Genomic DNA, 18,306 nt, shown 5'->3' with positions numbered 1-18,306 from the left:
CAGTCTACTTTTTAAACATGATGCACATCTTTTTGTCTTATTTTCCCCAGTCTTCAGTGTGTGTCAATAACTGTTAAATACAGGATGGTATTAGTGCTGTGTAGCTTTGTCAGTTTGCTTCCTGTGTTAGGATATGCTGTTGTCATGACTGTTAGCCCCTATTAAGTGTCACTGTTCCCTATGCGAAGGAATTTCTTTCTTTCTTTTTAATTGTGTACTCACTTCTTTCATGCCTCTTCCTATTACAGTCTCATTACTCCATGAAGAAGGCAGCCTCCTTCCTGGGTATTGGTACAGAGAATGTTTACTTCATCAAAACAGATGAACGGTAAGCAAGCAAAAGCCATGGCGGTGGTGTGAGCCTTTTAAAATGCAGTAGTGCTGTACATAACTAACCTGTGTGAATGTAACTGAAAAAGTTTTACGTCTGTGTCCCTTAGAGGTAAGATGATACCTGAGGAACTGGAGAAACAAGTCCAGCGGGCCAGGAAAGAGGTGAGAGGGGGAGAGAGAGCTTGAAGGAGAGAGAAGTGTATGCAGACTGTGTGTTTGAGTGAAAGGAAGAAAAACCAGGAGTGAAATCTTAAAAATTGGGCAGTTAATGTACCAATGTCTTTCCTACAGATGCAATCTGTTTGCCACAAACTTGTGTAACAAGCCAAGCCTTCTAGGTGCTATGCTTTTATGATGGAGAAAAATTGCACAGCGTGTTTAGTACTAACGGAAGTCCTGAGTACAACACTGCTCTGAAGTATTTAGCACATTTCTTCTAGGATTTCTTTTGCCCTTGATCCTTTTTTAAATGGATGTTTTCCTTAAATGGTAAGTGAAAACTGTGGGGTTTGCAGTTACTTGCAACAGCTATTGCTCTATCCTCTGCAGTGAGCAAGAACTGTAACATGCAGCTTAGTCTCTATCATACAAGCTCCAAATGCTAAATTTGGTCCCTTCTAGTATTGTAGCGAGAGTGCAGAGATTCTGTTTTGTGCCTCTTTTTCCTGCAGGGACTTTGCCAAGTAGAAAGTTGAAGGCCAGCTTTGGAAATGTACTGATGTGTGTATCTGGGCAACATTAACATATGTTCTCACAATCTGTAACACAGCACTTACTGTAGACAATGTAATTTATTTTAGAGAGCTTGGAGGACTGAATGTGAATTCTAAGGCACAGAGCATCTTCTTTTGGCTTGCTTAGCTCACCATATTTCTCACTTCCAGTTTGTGCGTGAGAACGGTAGGATTCAGAGCTCCACGATCTGTGAATACCAAAGCAACTGTTGCGTGGATGATGCCTACCATGGAATTCTACCTCTGGAAACTCTGCTGTTTTGGGTGACAGAAAAGCTAAGGCAGTGCTGTCTTGTCATGCACTGGCATGGCCCCAAGAGCTTTTCCTAAGGCCTGATTTAGATACATCTTCTGCCAAACAACCATCTCCTCTTTGAGTTTCGTGCTAGGTAGCATAACTATTGATACATGGTGACTCTAATTACCTAGCAAGCTCTCTTGCTTGCCTTTTTTCTGTTCTTTGAATTAATCATGGAAGACATCTGTACTTTGCTCATTTAAGAAAAAAAGGACTGAAATGAAATGGAGCAAGAGGAAGCGGGCTGGCAAGAGAATGAGCTTTTTGCTCTTAAAAAAATTGAATTTTTGTTTGTTGGTGTAATAATAAACAGTTATTTTTTTTTTTAAAATCTGTCATTCATGATTAAGAAAAGTCAGCCTCAGTATGGTGCTCTGCAATTTAAAGACAAATTTTCTGTATTAAAATGCTCTTCTTACAGGACAAACATTATTTCATTTGCATTTTAATGGAAGTTACAGTTACATTGGAAGGTTTTCACTTCACCAGAGCTTTAGTGTGTCTGTCCTTGATAAAGTGCTGTTTTACAGCTCTTACAGAAGGACACTTCAGTGAATTGCAGTAAGTATTCTAACAACTCTAGACAACAGGGGATGTATTTGTTAGTGACAGGAGCACAAAATGATCACTGACTATCAATAGCAAGAGTCTTAGGCCTCTTTTTAGAGGATTTAGTCAGGAAGATTTATTTAACTGTATTGTCAGGAAGAATAAAAATTTATTTCCCTTCTTTGCAGGAAAAAGGTAATGGTAACAATCTTTGGAATTTGTAGAGATCCTAGACTTGTCCCCATATTCAGTTGTGTTACCTGCTGGCTGCTGGGGTACCTTTGACTTTGATGTAGCTGTGGGAGAAAATTGATGAGAATGCTAACAGAAACTGTTAAGTACAGCAGATGCATGTTTGCCTCACTTTTGCAAGAATGTTTTGTACTTGAGTTTCAGGCTGATTTGTAAGGTTGATTGACTTCTGTTGTAGGTTGTAGTAAGAAGTGAGTTATAGGCTAGTAATTCTTTGTAAATGTATGGGATTCATTTAAATTCCAAAGTTGTTTTTCACTGTTATAGCAACTTGTAAAGGAATTCTAAAATACAAATAAATCATAATGTCTGTCTGTAGTAGATTTGTAAAAGTGGCAACACTTTAAAAAAAGAGATTGGATTTCAGCAGAAATGAAGATACATAGAAGACTCGTATAGAGTTTGATTTTTTTCAGCTGATGTCTGATTTCAGTGAAGCTACATTGAGTTACATAGCATAGAGGCATCATCTGAGAGATTCAGTTCACCACAAATGAGCTCCAGGGATCTCAGATTATTCAAGTTAATAACAACTTTAGTCCCTTTTCAGTAACTGCATTATTATGCTGTGAACCAGATGCTGAAATGGGCAGAGGAGTTCCTTTAGCATATATTTACCAGCAACTGGGACTGCATTGTCATTGCTAGGGCTGATATCCTCAAAGTCATGAAGTGGTTTCAAACTGCAGCAATTGTTTTTATTGTTTCACTTTCTGCTCCTAAGTAGACACAGGCCCGTACATCCGCCAGGGTACACAACCTAGTCTGCTATGGTAGTTGCACCCCTGCCATTAGTTGAATGGGAAAGCAATGAGCAAAGCCTCTGAAACCAAAGTGGATGGCTTGTGACAGTTGTCTGAGACCGCAACCTGACAATAGTTTTCCTTGTCCTACCTGTCTAACCGCAAAACTGAGATTTCTGGTGATTTCTCTCCAAATGTTCAGTTAGCACCTACAGCTGCCTTCCTGTTTTCTAGCCAAGGGAAGGAGCAAGAGAAGAGCACTTTGCTGTAGACCAGGCATTGGGGTCAGCTAGTGATGACTGCCCCTGTCACTGCATGCGCCAGTGCTGCCGAAGGCAAATCGTGTTCCCTAACTGAAGGTTCCTCTTCACTAGGCAGAGAATATGGGCATTGTAGAGATAGCACAAGTGGAAATCCTGGAGGGATGGGACATTCCCTTGCATGGGTAGCCTGCTGGCTGCATTAGGGGAGCTTGGTTTTCTTCAGCAGAATGGCAGCAAATACGGTAGAAAAATGTGGAAGACTGAGAAATGAAAATCAGTGTTTAAAGAGAGCTGTCAAATATCTGGTATGTTTTGATCTTGACAAAACTGGCATCTGTCAAAACAGTCTGAAGCTGGTAAAGTCTGCCCTGGGATGGTGTTAACTGAAAATGGAAAACGTATTTTAAAAAAATTTTTTTAAGTTTTTTTTAAAGAGTCAGCACTTTTAAATGCAATACCTTCTGTTGGGAAACTAAAATGTAGGCTGTCACATCTTTGTCCTACATTCCTAGACCTTTTTATACTTCTGCAGATATACTGGGGGAAATGAGCAATACAAATGTCAATTTTTTGTTTTGAATCCTATTGCAGGGGTCAGCACCATTTCTTGTCTGTGCTACAGCAGGCACAACAGTGCTGGGAGCATTTGATCCTCTGGATAAAATTGCAGATATCTGTGAAAAGCACGACCTCTGGCTTCATGTTGACGTGAGTTTGTGTCCGATATAGTTTGGTTTAGCTTTTTTTTTAATTATTGCTGTTTTTCTTTGACTGTTGATGTTTCTTTATAGAAGTAAGTTGAGCTCTAATACCTTTTCTTTTGCATAGAGAACAGAAATACATTCTGATTTGTCTCTGTTACGTGTGCTGAAAAACAGCAAAAAATTTGATCATGACAACCAGTGAAAGCTATTTTGTCATTGTCAGATTATGTTTTAAAATTATTTTTAAATCAATTTCTTCTTCTTGCTACCTCCTAAAAATGCTTCAGGGGTGATTATATACAAATATAACTTCAAATTATTTCCACATTCTACTGGAGAATGGACACATTAGAATGGCTGTGTATGGTTCATACAGGTTAAAATGTATGTTTATGATTCAACCAGTCATAAATTATTCTGTTTCATATTTACAGGTTTGAGTTTCCTGTAGATCTCATTACGTTTTCCTAAATGGTTTAGAAATTTTTCTGTTCTCATTTATTTTTAATTTTTGGTTTGGGTATTAAAATCCATTCATGAACCTTTTTGGGGTAATCATTACCTGAAAAAGTTAGCTGCAAATGTATTTTTCTAAAACTAGGTCTCTTCATGTTTTCTAAAATTGCATTCTCTTTATAATTGCAGTGCCACAAATCCAGAATGGCTAGATTAACAGCTGTGGAACAATGACAGAATCTGGAGCAACCTTAGTGAAGATTTTTAGACCTGCTCTAAATTTTTTGAAGTGTTTGTTTAATGTTGAGTATCTAAAGAAAAATTGTGGAGGCAGCTATGTGTGTTTCAAATTAATGTCTCGCAGACATTAATAAATAAAGTCGCTGTAGGTGTGAATCAAAATAGTTTTCTTATTGACTTGGAGGCAAAGATACAGAATTTAGCCCTAGTACTGGAAGTGCCTGCAAAGCCGCCTCACGGCTGTGTGCTAGTGAGAATGACCCAGCAGATTTACAGCAGAAGTGCAGCATTCACATTAGGCACTAGTCTCTTGTGTGTCTGCATATAGTCTGTGGAAAGAGGGATGTATTCAGAATCTGTGTTGGATCTTAGATGAGTTGAATAGATGTGATTGGAGCCATCTCCATTGGTGTAGGAGGACAAAGAGTAGTCTCCTAATATACTCCCTGTAGCTGAATAACTAAAGTTAGGTGGGATGACCCTGGGCCATATTCTGCCTTCACAGGCAGTTGATAGTGTTTTGTAGAGAATTAACTTTCTTACAGTTTTGCCTCGTGTTAAACTAACGTAAAGACATCAGTGAATATCTTAAAGTTAATTTGCTTTTTGAATAGTGACTGTAGTTGTCAGATGTTAATTGATTCCAAGTAGAGGGACAAGTGTTCAGTAATAAATTGGGTTTATGGTCTGGAAGACCAATTGTTCTGTTGAGATGTGGTTCATGTTATGAACCTGTCAATGGTTCTCATTGAGAAGGTACTGAGTTCTATCAGTATTTTTTCCGTTTCTCCTTTCACCTTCTATAAAGAGTTGAGTAGATGGCTGTTTCTTTTTTTTGTTGTTGTTTAAGGCTTCTAGCTGTATTTATGTGAGAACAGTGTATAGGGAAAAGACTGAAACCTTTCCACATAAGTGACATCAGGCATACACGGATATACAAATCTGCTATGATAAAATGAACAATCTGTAATTCAAAATGTGACCTTTTTTTACTCACAGCACTGTTAGACATAAATTTACTAGAATAATATGTGAAAAGATACAGTGAGACCAGGCATCTGCCATTCATAAGAGTGTACAAGAAAACATAGTGAAGACCCTTATAGGCAAGAATATAATATTTTTGAAACTTTGAGGATCTGCATTCCTCTGAAAGCCCTGCCTTCTTGTTGAATGATTTACATATTGTGCTGAGTTATAGTAAGCAGCTGTTTGGGCCTGTTGTAGCTTTGGAGGAAAAAAAGATACTGTACAATTAAAACAAAGATTAAAAACAGGGAAAGTTCTGTCTAATTTAGGACTTCTCGTGTATCATCAATGGGAATCAGGATTATCTACTGCAAATGGTCTCAAGAGCTGTTTATGAGAATGTCTTACCTGAATTTCCAGATTTACACTGGTGTATCTCATTTCAGAATTTTTTCTGATTCCAAAAATTGATGTTTGCCTTAGGGAGACTCTTTTCATTAAATATGAAATGATAAAGCTCATGATTCTTAGGTAAGGCAAAAGGGAAGAATATCAACATAAAATCAGTGGGCTTCAGGAAGATAAATTTCAATGCAGTCAGAAATAGTAGATAAGTTCTCACATGGAGACTAGCCTAAAAAGCAAAAGGGAGTTAAGGAAAAAGTTACTTTAAGAAGTTAGTACCAATAAGCCCAAACTGGCTTGCAGTCAAGCCATTCAACAGCCCAAGTCCAGGGACTTTAACCAGGCTTCTTTTGTGCACATTACAGTATATTCATACGTGCATTCCAGTTGCTTATTGCATTCTGTCATACATCTGTGATGCCTTTCTTAATGACTTCTTTTGCATCATCAATGTGCCCTCAAGCTCCAGCACTTATGTGTGTCATGTATTGTGTTCATGTAGCTTTAAATACTGTCTGAGTATTTCTTCCCTGCTGGCCCTTACTTTGACTTTTTTTTCCTGTGGGTGGACCAGTACAGAAAATCAGGTTTGACCTATTAGCCTGTGCTTAGGTAGTTAGTTTAATCACATGGTTAGTGTAATCTCTATGTTTTGAGCTACACTGCATTATTCTCAGCTGGATTTGTCATAAATGAAGTGTGTCAGTCTAGTTAGATCAGTTGACCTTCCTTCTGTAGTCTCACGGAGGAGAAGCAGTTTACTTGATTGTGTCTTTGCAACATCTCATCAGAAAGCCAGAGAAACATGCCAAGCTGCAGCTGTGGTAGTGAGTGAAAACCTGGCTGGAAAGTCATACCCAGAGAGCAGCTACCTGTGGTTCACTGCTGAAAGGGCAGAAAACTTTGAGCAGGATTCCACAAAGATCCGTCTTAGGTTAGAAGTTATCTGGTGTTTTCCTTAACTTGGATGAAAAAGAATATGCTGACTAAATTTGAAAATTATATAAATCTGCTGCAAGAGGCAGTGGAAGGACAGGATTAGAAATCAAAGAGATCTTGACAGAGAAAAAAGTGGAAAAACTAGGCTACAGTTCAATAAAGATAGAGCTCTAAGTTTAAGCTGTAATAATCAACTGCGCAAACACAGGCTGGGGATTGTTGGCTAGACAGCATCTTCAGAACAAGATCTGGGGTTTGCACTACATCACAAATGAGGGGTCATAAGCATTTTCAAATAGGGTTAAATGTCTTTCAGAATTTAATAAAGAAGGCATATAAAATAATACTCTCTGGTGCTCCACCTGCTTTGTCTAGATTGTATCCAAATAAAAAGCTGCATTTCAAGAAGGTTAAGGACCTACGGGAGAAAGATTAGAAAATAGTAAAGCACTGAGGATAAACAGAACCGTATCTCGAAATTATGATGAATGAGGAAAGATTGAAAGCACTGATGTTATTTTTTTTTGGAAAGAGACAACACGTAATAGTCTACAGATGCTTTAAAAGCTGCTGCAAAAAGAAAAGGAATAAACTGTTCCCCTGACCACTGCAGGTGTGGCCAGGTGACACTGTTTAGGACTAACACTTCAAATCAGCAGGGTTGTTACTGTTAAACACAAATTAATTAATTAGGTTATGCAGCCTCCATCATTAGAGGTCTTTGAAACCAGACAAAGCCAGTGATTTCTTAGTCTTCTTAGGTGCCTTCTAATGGGTTTCTGGTTTTTTGCAAGCCTTGGATCCCTGAGCACTTGGTTTTTGAACTGGGTTAAAACATCATGAAGCAAAAATTCATCTTGTAGTACTGTGGCTTAAGGAGAGATTGACAGGTGGTGGAGGTGCCTGGACCTCCAGTACTATCATCCCTCTCTCTTCCAGATCTCCAGCAGTAATTTTTAAAACAAAGGCAGAAAGTAGTGACAATAGTGCTGTGGAGGCAGCAATCACCGATATCTCTGTACCTTTTTTTTTTTTTAACTTCCATGCTAATCACAGGCTGGGTGTGTTCATTGATTAATAATCTCTAGAAAAGACAAGTGTTTGACGGAAATGAGATGAGTATGGCTGATCCATTTCTGATGAACAGAAGTGCTGCTATTACCTAGTCACTGACTTTGCTTTTCACATCCAAGCTCTGTGGAAAATCTGAGTCTGGACTTTGCAATTGGCAGAGATTATCATTCTCTACTGTTTTGCTTGTGAATGTCTTGGAAAGGAAAAGGCTAGTAGGAAGAAGATATGCAAAATAGAGCTTTCTGCTCTCACTGCTTAGGTTCAGGCTCGGTGTAAAGAAGCACCTCTGATTCAGTATCAAAAATGGATCTAGTTATTCAAAGATGCTTCAGTTCATGCCCTTGCTTACACAGAAGGGACAGCGTAGTTTGTGGCTCACACAGTGGCACAATCCATCAGCTCTATTTTTAGACATAGCCCCAGACTGCCATCTTTGTTTCAGTAGATGATACTAAAGCCAAAATCTAGCCCACGGACTGTGTAGTAAACTAAGTTTTAAATGAGATAAAACATCTTCATAAATTACTAGTTGAAGCATTATCAACATAACTTTATACAAGTAATGTTGTCTTGGCTCTATAAATGTTCCAACAGGCTTCCTGGGGTGGCTCGGCTTTGATATCGAGGAAGCATCGCAGACTTCTTCATGGCATCCACAGGTAGGTCAGTTTAGTTCCGGTGCACGCTTACCAGGGACTGAGGTGGAAGTTGTATGGCCTGTTGGCCTCCATGAGAGCTGCATTTTCCAAAATACGTATTACTATTGATTGGAGAGATTTCTGAACCTATGGGTGTGTGGGTGGAAAGGAATGGGAAATCTGATTTGTCTGCTTGGATTGTGTTTGGCCATTTTTGATTCTCCAGTACCCATGATCATAGGTGCAATTTCCACCTCCCTTTCTCCATTTATAAATCTTGCAGGGCTGATTCTGTCGCCTGGAATCCCCATAAAATGCTGTTGGCAGGAATCCAGTGCTGTGCTCTTCTGGTGAAAGATAACTCTGTAAGTCCTCCTGTCCTTTTTTTTTTTTTTTTCTCTTTGAAATGCAGTGGGCTCTCATTGCTGTAATAGGGAAGTGGAAATAATTAGAAAACAACTGCAAGTCATTTTTACTACACTGCAATGCAAAGGCTGAATGATATTATTTTGAATTTCACCACAAAATTAATAAAGGGTGAATAAGAGAGCAGGGTCAAACCGATCCAAGTCACTGTACTCACCAGTGGTCAAATTTTGCAGCTGGTGCCCTTGCTAGTTAACTTCTGTATATGATTTGCATTCAGAATTGAGTATTTTGTCACCTGGGTCTGCAGCACTGAAATACTGAGCTCATCAAACTCCTCTGAATAGCTGTCATCCATTGGGACTGCAGCAGTACTGCGTCTCTGTTTAAAGCAGGCAGAGCTCCTCTTCACATCCCTTTAGATGGGTGCACCAGAGCGAGACAGGAGAGGGATAGGAGTTGGAGCACATGCACTTGAAGGTGCTGAGCCTTCTTTCCTCACTCTACTAGCTCTTCCTCATCACTAGGATGGTTTAGGCTTTCCAAAAGCCATGACTAATTAAAAGGTCTAGCAAGCAAACAACAGAGCTGTGATCTCACGTGGCACAAAAGTGAGGTGAGTCTCCAATGTGGTGAAAGTCCCTGCTAGTACCTTGGTGAAATTCTTCTATCTTAATAAAGAAAGCAGTAAGACGTTAATTATTTCAAGCCCCGTACCAAACTCAGCCCTGCTAAAACTTATGCCCGTTCTCCACCATCAGGGTTGAATTTTAGCTTATACTTCATAGGTTATAAATGACTGAACGCCATGAGGATGTGGAGTCCCTGAGGTTTGCATCACTATTTTGTAGCCATGGTTTGTAAATCGCTTTCATAAATCTCTGTCAAAACAGATGATAGTTTCTGTTCAGCTGCTAGTGGTTAGCTGTCCATATAATTGGTTACTAACTCCTGGTAGTAAGAACTGATGAGGACAAAAGAGTATAGATGCTAATCAGCGCTCTCTTGGAGCTGATTGCTCCAAGCCAGGAGTGAGACACGGCAGGACAGCAAGGAGAAGTGTGCCTCCTCATTTCCTTAGGCTAGAGTCTGTGGGATTAAAAAGGATTAGACTCCAGGACTACCTGTCCATCACTTTATCTTTATTCCGGGATGAAAAACAAGCAGAATGAAGTTATTGACTAAGATTAATGTGGTGTTTTAATTGCAGGCTTGGGAAGAATTCAGTGCTGTATTTTTAACTAATTGGGCCCAATATATAGATATAGCCTCAGGTAATGATTAGACTGCTTGGGCTGCATTGTGGAAATTTCTCAGGAAGAGAGAGGAAAGAAACAGAGAGGGATTAAATATTCCAGCTGCCCTAGCATGTAGGGTCACTTTACAAACACACTTTGAGTTTCAGGGCTTTGGTAGTCTTTCTGTATTCTCCTTCCATGGAGCATAACGTCTGATAGAGCAATCCTATTCCACTACTAAATCACAGCTAGGCAATGTTGTGCTGGAAATACTTGTGGAGCTGAATCCTAGGCCATTGAGAGGTCAATACACAAGTATTTCTGATCATACAATCGGATCCTGTTTTACAGTGAGGTGTGTTCTGGAAAGTAGACTTCTCTGCATGGGGACGAGAGAACATTTTACTTTGTGTTTAATTACTGGAAATTTGGCACTTACATGTTTTGTGTATACTAATTTGGGTACTTTCTTATCAGCTTTTCTAAAATGTTGGAGTATAAATATTTAAGAAAAAAATCTGTATTTAAGACACTTTGGCAGAAGGGCCTTATTTCGATTTGATCCTCTCCATACGAGATCTGGAGCAGGCAGCTGGACCCAGTTTGCTATTAAAAATACTATTTTCACACCAGTAAGTGTATGGAAGAGGACGTGCATTGGTTCCTCACTTTGGAGCTTGTTCCACCGCTCCTAAATTACATAAAAACCTATGTCTGTGGATGAAGCATAAATTTATATGTGAATATAATTCCTTCATGCTGTGATTAGGATGCTTGCCTGGGAGCTGGATGCTGAGATGGGAGCTGGAAGTTTGGCACGCATGGCTCTCCTAGTGAATATTCAAGGAACCTAAGGTAGTTTCTGAAGTGGTGAATTCTGCAGGAAATCAGAGCAGAAAAATGTTAAGCACAGATGTTAAGTCCCATTTATGAATCAAGCCCTAGCTCCCTTTGAAGGTCTGATTGAGGAAGCTTTGGTAGCGCATGTCTTCCCATTTGCTTTGAGGTCCGTTTGAAAACTGTGGACTGCCTCAGGATTAGGGTTAGGTGATTACAAGACAGATAATCCCCTTCAGTTTTTCTCCTTTTTTTTTTTTTTTTTAATGGTATAGATTGTTTAACAAGCCCAAGCTTTGTATTTTACTTTATACATGAGAAGATCATCTTTAGAAGGAATCATCACATTTCTGATGTAGTGGTTACACCCTGATTTCCCATTAGCAAAAGTCATAGTGACTGGTTTTGTTTGATTTGTGTTTTTTTTTTCACATGGCATCAATAAAACCGTGTGGTTTAGCAGTTAATAGGCTTAAGACATTGTGGGTAGGTTATTAGAATGAAACATTGTATTTAAATATTTTCCTGTACAGATTTAAAAAAAGATCAACTGCAGTGAAATGCCAATAAAAGACTATCTTCCAGCCTTAGTGAAACAAAATTGGAATTATTTCCAAAGAAGGTAGAGATAGAAAAGAGAAATACTTGTTTGACTTGCTTAAAAGAGAAAAGCGTTTTCACTAAATTTTGAGGATGTTTAATCCTCTGTAAGAGCTCAGATGAGTGACAGTAGTTCTTCGGTGCTTAAACCTCTCAAGAAATTTGTAGCTATCCCTTTTGCACTGCCATACCCTGATGTCCTGGTTTCCGCTGAGACAGAGTTAACTTTCTTCATAGCAGCTAGTAAGAGGCTGTGTTCTGGATTTGTGATCAGCTGCCTTCTCAGCACATTCTGATGTTTAGAGTTGCTGCCAGGACAGTCAAGCACTTTTCAGCTTCTCTGCTGTGCCAGTGCCTGAAGGCGCAGGAGAATCTGTGATGGAGCACAGACCCAACTACTAGCCTAGGATTCGACCTTAGGTTTAGGCTTGAGACCCAAGTTGGCCAGTGGTATATTCCATATCATGTACATCATGCTCAGTATACAGGTGAGGATCTTTCCAGAAGTACTCTCTCTTTCTCCAGGTTGTCTCCCTCTGGGTCACTCCTCTCTCAGGGTTGTCTCTGTCTCTTGGACACTCGAGCTCTTATCTCCGTCTGGGAGAGCAGTTTTGGGACTCTCCCTGCTCCAAGATTGTTAGTTGTGAATGGGCTGAGCCCTGGTTGTTGGGTGGTGAATAGTATCACTGTGTATCACTCCTTTGCACATTTGTATCTACAATAATAATGATAATTATTATTATTATTACTGTAGTTTTCTTATTAAATTGTTCTTATCTCAACCCACAAGTCTCTTTTACCCCTTTCATTCTCTCCACCATCCCCAGGAGGGGGGAGGGTGAGCAAGTGGTTGTTGTGTTTTGCTGCCAGCCAGCATAAAACTAGAACACCTGAGTAACTTTCATCACTTTTGTGAGAAGATAGACTTACTCAGAAAACACTTGTATTGCTGTGATGTGAAATGCAGTGACTGTTTAAGCACAAAGCTAGATGGACCGATATTCTCACAACGTTAGTGAATCAACTTTGTTCTTACATATTCTTAAAATGCTATGAATCAGTCTTGGGTTGTACATACTCCCTTAAGACAACAGAGTTACTCCAATTTGTGCTTGCTATAATCCATATAAATGTGAATATTATCACCATATAAGTAGTGAACTAAAGTTTATCACCGATGCCAAAGTTCTGTGACTCATTTGAGTGTAGCACTAGGTTAGGTAATTAAAAATCAATTCTAAGTAATGAGCAGAATTTTCACTTATTAGTTAAAAATAAAGTCTCAGAGAATATAGCTAATGAAGTCCGAGTTTAGCACAGAATATAATTGATTGAGGTGATCATGGTAGCCATCTACAGTGTAATCTCTTCCTTATCATTGGCAGTATCACAAGGATCCCTGATTCCTTTACAGGGCATTTGGATAAGGCAGAGGATAGTCCTACGTTGATCAACCCTACTGTATACTCTCCCTGCAGAAACACTGTGCAAAATTTTAAAGTGGATTTTTTTTTTTTTTTTTTGTGGATGTTGGTGCCTTTTTTTTAATATATCACATCTAGTAAAATTGTATTTCCCCTGAAACTCAAGGTGTGGAAATCTAAATGGATAAGGCATGACTCCTGTTCCTGTTGTGCAGCTGCTAGCCAGAGAACACAAAGCTGTAGAAAAGCTGTAGAGGATGGATGCTTCAGTGCTTGACTTTTCTTCAGTTTCTAATGTCTTCTTCTTGCCTTTCTTCTTCTGCGAAAGTTGGGAAGTAGGTGTAGGAATCTCATATACTGCAAAAAAACTGTGCCCAGCATTGGCTTTCCAGGTCTAGCTACTGTGTGCTGCATGATTGCAGAGGGAGAGCTGCAGCTGCCCCTTTTTTTCCCAAGCTGGCACATAAACTGTATTTTCACAAGGCTGAATGTGCTGGTCCTGCAGCTAAAGAGTTCAGACTGAGTTTGTCCTTTTTGCAAGCCAGCAATATTACAATGGGATTGTCAAACCCCTACAGAAGTTGTGGAAAAACCTTTGGTGGTGTTATTTTGTGCTCTACAAATAGGTGTGCAGGCTGTTTTGTTTGTTTGTTTTGGTTTTAGTATTAACCTGCTTGCTGCCAGCCTTTCTCTCTACTTCACAGTATTGCAAAGTAATTGATATTTCATTCTTCAGCCAATGGCCAGTTCTGCTCCTCTTTTCTGCCCTTGCAGAACCTACAACAGACTCTGTGCTTTCTGTTTCCCAGATTTGTTCTTTGCTGGAACTTGCCATATCACTCATTTATCTTTGTTTTCTGCTGCTCATCTCTGGCCAGGCAGCCTTTCAGAAGTTGAAGGCTGGAGACTGCGGAATAAAAATAATTTCATTAACAAACCATAATTAGGGTGTGCTAAAGTGCCTCTTCTGAGGTTTATTTTCAAATATTAAAATTGTCTGAACTGTGAAAAGAGAAAAAAAAAAAGGGGTTGTATTAATCTCTGTGGTGTTTCCCCTCAAACAGCCAGCTTATGTTAAATCCTCAGTGACTTTGTTTTCTGGTGAGGGCTAAACATTTATTTCTTGGGACTAAAAATCTTCCCTACCTGCAACTAACTGTGCCATATATAAAGTTCTTTGATAAAGAAGGAATACACTTGAGTCATTTGTGAAGATGCAGGAAGCTCCTTACGGGCTTTTCTTCCAGTCTATAGACTGGAGCAGTGGACACAGGCTTCTCCTCCCTCTTTCCCACCCATGTATGTCTTTGGGCAGCTATTTCTGTGGTACTTGCTCCCATGGTTTCTTGAGATACGAGTCAGAATTCCTCTGCAACCTGCAACTCTTCAATGACATTAGACATTATGAAGAAAATAAGCAAAAAAAAAAAAAGGTTCTTTGTTGTCAGTGCTGACTTCACTGGATTTAGGTTCATCCAGGGTTCTTAAACCGCATCACAAGCTTTGGTTAGTTTCCTGCAGATCCAGTTCAGTTTTACGAAGCAGTTGGTACAGACATTAAAAAAAAGGCTTTGGCTTGTGAAGATATAAGGTTTTGAAAATGCTTATTGGCAATCTAAGTTTCTATTGTGTTTCTAATAGGGCCTCCTGAAGAAGTGTTACTCTGCCAAGGCCGCATACCTGTTCCAGCAGGACAAGTTCTACGATGTCAGCTATGACACTGGTGACAAGTCCATTCAGTGCAGCAGGCGTCCAGATGCGTTCAAATTCTGGCTGATGTGGAAAGCATTGGGAACCACAGGCCTTGAGGAGAGAGTAAACAGGGCACTGGCTTTGGCGAGGTACCTCCTCACGGTCTTGAATATGTCTAGTCTGTTTAATTGACTGAAATGTTGATACTGCTGATATTCTGCATCCTGGAACAGACCACATTGTTACCTTTTTCCCCTCTCTTTTTGTTTGTGTATAATAGGAGGAACTAGTAGCAATAATAATTAGTGTTATTACATTTGCTACAATATTTAATAGTAATTATTACTCTTAGCAGTAAGCATACATGTTGGTGAACATAGAAGTCCAAATTAGACTATCAATCTACATTGTTTAACATTTGTGTTATCTGAACCAGACACAGCACAGGTTTAACAATACACCCTCTTCTAACTCATCTGTGTGTTCTGGTGGCTGTGTCTAGCAAGAAGTGAATTAGCCATTCTTCTGTTCACTTAATTCCTCATGAATGAGGAAATGCAGAAGGCCAATAATGTGGGGGAATTCATATGAGGACTCTATTAATGTTAGGATGTAGTAGAGGTATATGAAGGCATATTGTTGTGAGATACTTCTTGTTTTTTCTCCACAAGTTTGCTGAAGTTTGTAATGCTTACAGTATGCTTTGTTAGGGACTGAAGCATCTCTTGTGATCTTCCACTTGCCTGCCCGGTTCAATTTTACCGGTTTTGGTCTTGCAGAACTGAGTTTCACAAGTGAATTCTGCAAAATTCTTGTTTGAAGGTGTTTCTAAAGTGATGGTCATGTCTCGGTTCCTGGGAAGAAACACAGCTTGTTTTGTCTTGTGACAGAAGAAATAATATTGAAATAAGATAATGGCCCATTAAAAACAATTCACTTGAAGTATCGTCTTTGTTCAGATTGTATACAAGATAAAGCATGATGAAACCTTCCCCACTTCTTGGGCTAGCTACGCACTATCATAAGTCAAATCATTAATATTGAAAAACAGTCACCCATAACATATTGCCAGTTTATTTTTGATATAAACTACCAAGTTGAAAAGAACTGAATGTTTATTCCAGTAAAAATTAAAGGAATAGTCTCACTTTAATGAAGTCACTTAAAGAAAAGGTAAAAATACCCACAACCTAAACCCAGAGTGGATTAGAAAGGAATAAAAAGAAAGAAGCAAAATGAGAAAATCCCAAATGAGCTGTGGGGTTTTTTGGGGTGGTTTTTTTTTTTTTTTTTTTTTAATTTCTTTAAAGACACTCATTGTTTGGCTGGTTAAGTGTTCCTTAATATCCTCTGGTTAAATTGCACCTTGTTTTTGTTCTGAGGCATTGTACGGTTCCGTGTCTGTACAGAGTAAGTAATTCATTCCACTGTCAGTAGGAGAATTCAGCCTTATCAAGGTCACTGGCCAAGGTAGTTTGAAAGTGTAGTAATTAATGACCTTTCTGGGATCGATATTTTCTTTGAAGCTTAGGGTTCAGTTGGTAGTGCTTTTAAGGAGTGACTGGGTTGTCTCTTTTTGTTTGTCTTTAAGAAGAAATTTAATTCCTTAGTCATTATCTGATTGAGTATATTCTTTACAGTAGCTGCCTTGCTATCTTGAGTTTGCATGGACATGGGCACTTTGCAGCTGAGACATCAGGTTTATGGGCACTATGCCAGGTTTCCTAACTACTCAGCAGCTGTGCAGCCTTTCTCCTGATCTGTTACATTAGCTTTTACTTTGATGTTGCGAAGATAGTGTTCCAATGTTCCTAAACACAGACATGGATTAATGCTAGCACTCGTCCAATGACTATAGAATTTAAGAGCAGGATTACTTTTTTTTCCCTGTGGCCAGGCAGAGATGCAAAGGTTGTAGGGTAATTGCAGGCATGTATTTCTGTTGCATCAAACTGTGTTTATTGGCTGTTCCATTAATTTCTTCTTGTTCTGCAGATGAATGTTTTCAGTGTATTAGGTATCCAGGAATGTTGTGATGTGATGCTGCCTGTTTGGTAAGGCTTATTTTTAAAATGCCTACAGTAGGAGCATCCTCCTGATCACTTCAAAAATTGTTTGCTGTTCTTATTTTTCCAATTATTTTTGATGCTTTATGAAGTACACTAAAGAGAAAAGTAAACTGCTTTTAGAATACAGCTATAACCACTTTTGCATTTTATGCTTCAGCATCCTTGCAGTTTTTCTGCTTGATTCCTCTTCTGACACTCACTCTTAGCAGATAATATGTCTACTTTCACTGCAGAACTCCACCCCTCATATTTTGCAAGGCTTAATCGGAGCACTTCTCTGTGCACTCCAGTTCTCACTGAGACTCAAGCCCTTCTGACATACTACAACTGTGACATGATAATAAAACGTCACAGTCAACTATGGAAGGTTGCACAGAGTAAATGGCTCCGCTGCTGTCAAATGGTCCTGGCAAGAGAAATCATGGGTGATGGATTTTCTAATAGCTGTCTTCTTAGGCTATTGGCAATGTAGTTAAGAACATGATTAAGTGTTGTGAGCTTGACTGACATCAGATATCCTATGTCAGATGGTGGTATAACAAAAAGGCACTTGTGGTAAGAGGGAAGGCTATTAAGCATTGTAAAATATCTCTAACAATTCAAGACCTAAAAAAAAAAAAGGTGATCATATGTAGAATGTAGGTTTCATTTTCATTATTTATTTAAAAAAAAAAAAATTTGAGGGCCACTGTCTTGAGAATAACCTGCTGATTTTGCTCAATGTTGGTTTTATGGCACAGGACATCAGGACAAAAGCACTGAGCTTGTTTTACTTAAGACAATTCCCGTACAGAAACAGGCTCCTCCCAACATGCTTACATTCTATCTATCCTCCTACTTGCCTCTTAGCATGCCCCTCTTTCAACCTAAGCAGTAGTGTGGGCACCAAGAGCCAGGTAACAAAAACACGCACACAGGTAGGATCTAAATGGCCATGGCAGAAAAGACCCAGAACCTCCACTTGTTATAGTAGGAAGAACATCTCAACAGTGCACAGTGTGGCTCACCTCAGAGAGCTGTGCGTCGTGGGAAATAGCATGCTACCAGAGGAATCATTTTGCAGGAATATGTGCTAAGAGGTAATGAGTCATGCGCACAATGCTTGTTAACGATAAACAGCATGACAACTCCCCATACACTGTTTTGAAAAATCTGTGCCATCTAGGGTATTATTTACTGTCTCCCTAGCTAACCTGTTTATGCAGCACATCTGCCGAATAGCAGGCATTGCAGATACAACTGTGCTGGAGGTGTCTCTGTCGGGGCAGGTTTCAGGCATGTGGATAGGACCAAGGGGGGTTATTTTGACAATATTCTTCTTCCTCAAGTAGTGCATAAAAGAATTATTTATGTGATGACCATTAATGCAGCTGCAGGCAGGAAAATGCCAAATTAATGCAACAAAAGAACAGATTTGTACACAATCAGCAGTTTAACTTTCATAGATTCATAGAGTCATAGAATGGTCTGGGTTGGAAAGGAC

General features: G+C 39.3%; 1 protein-coding gene across 1 annotated transcript; it reads left to right on the top strand.

Annotated features, from left to right (window-relative positions):
* Positions 1-248: 248 nt before the first annotated feature.
* LOC104466053 (acidic amino acid decarboxylase GADL1-like) lies at positions 249-18,199 on the top strand (the record flags this gene model as incomplete). Its single annotated transcript, XM_010079364.1, has 8 exons — positions 249-328; positions 441-495; positions 3,764-3,880; positions 8,554-8,618; positions 8,881-8,962; positions 14,704-14,916; positions 16,750-16,808; positions 18,048-18,199. Coding segments are annotated over 8 exons (823 nt in total), but the record flags the coding sequence as incomplete, so codon positions are not given.
* Between the last annotated feature and the right edge of the window lie 107 nt (positions 18,200-18,306).

The sequence above is a fragment of the Pterocles gutturalis genome, unplaced genomic scaffold, assembly GCF_000699245.1.
Source record: "Pterocles gutturalis isolate BGI_N339 unplaced genomic scaffold, ASM69924v1 scaffold1309, whole genome shotgun sequence".
Classification (NCBI taxonomy): Eukaryota; Metazoa; Chordata; class Aves; order Pterocliformes; family Pteroclidae; genus Pterocles; species Pterocles gutturalis.
Note: the sequence above shows the minus strand (reverse complement) of the source record. Positions and strands in the feature narration are given on the sequence as shown.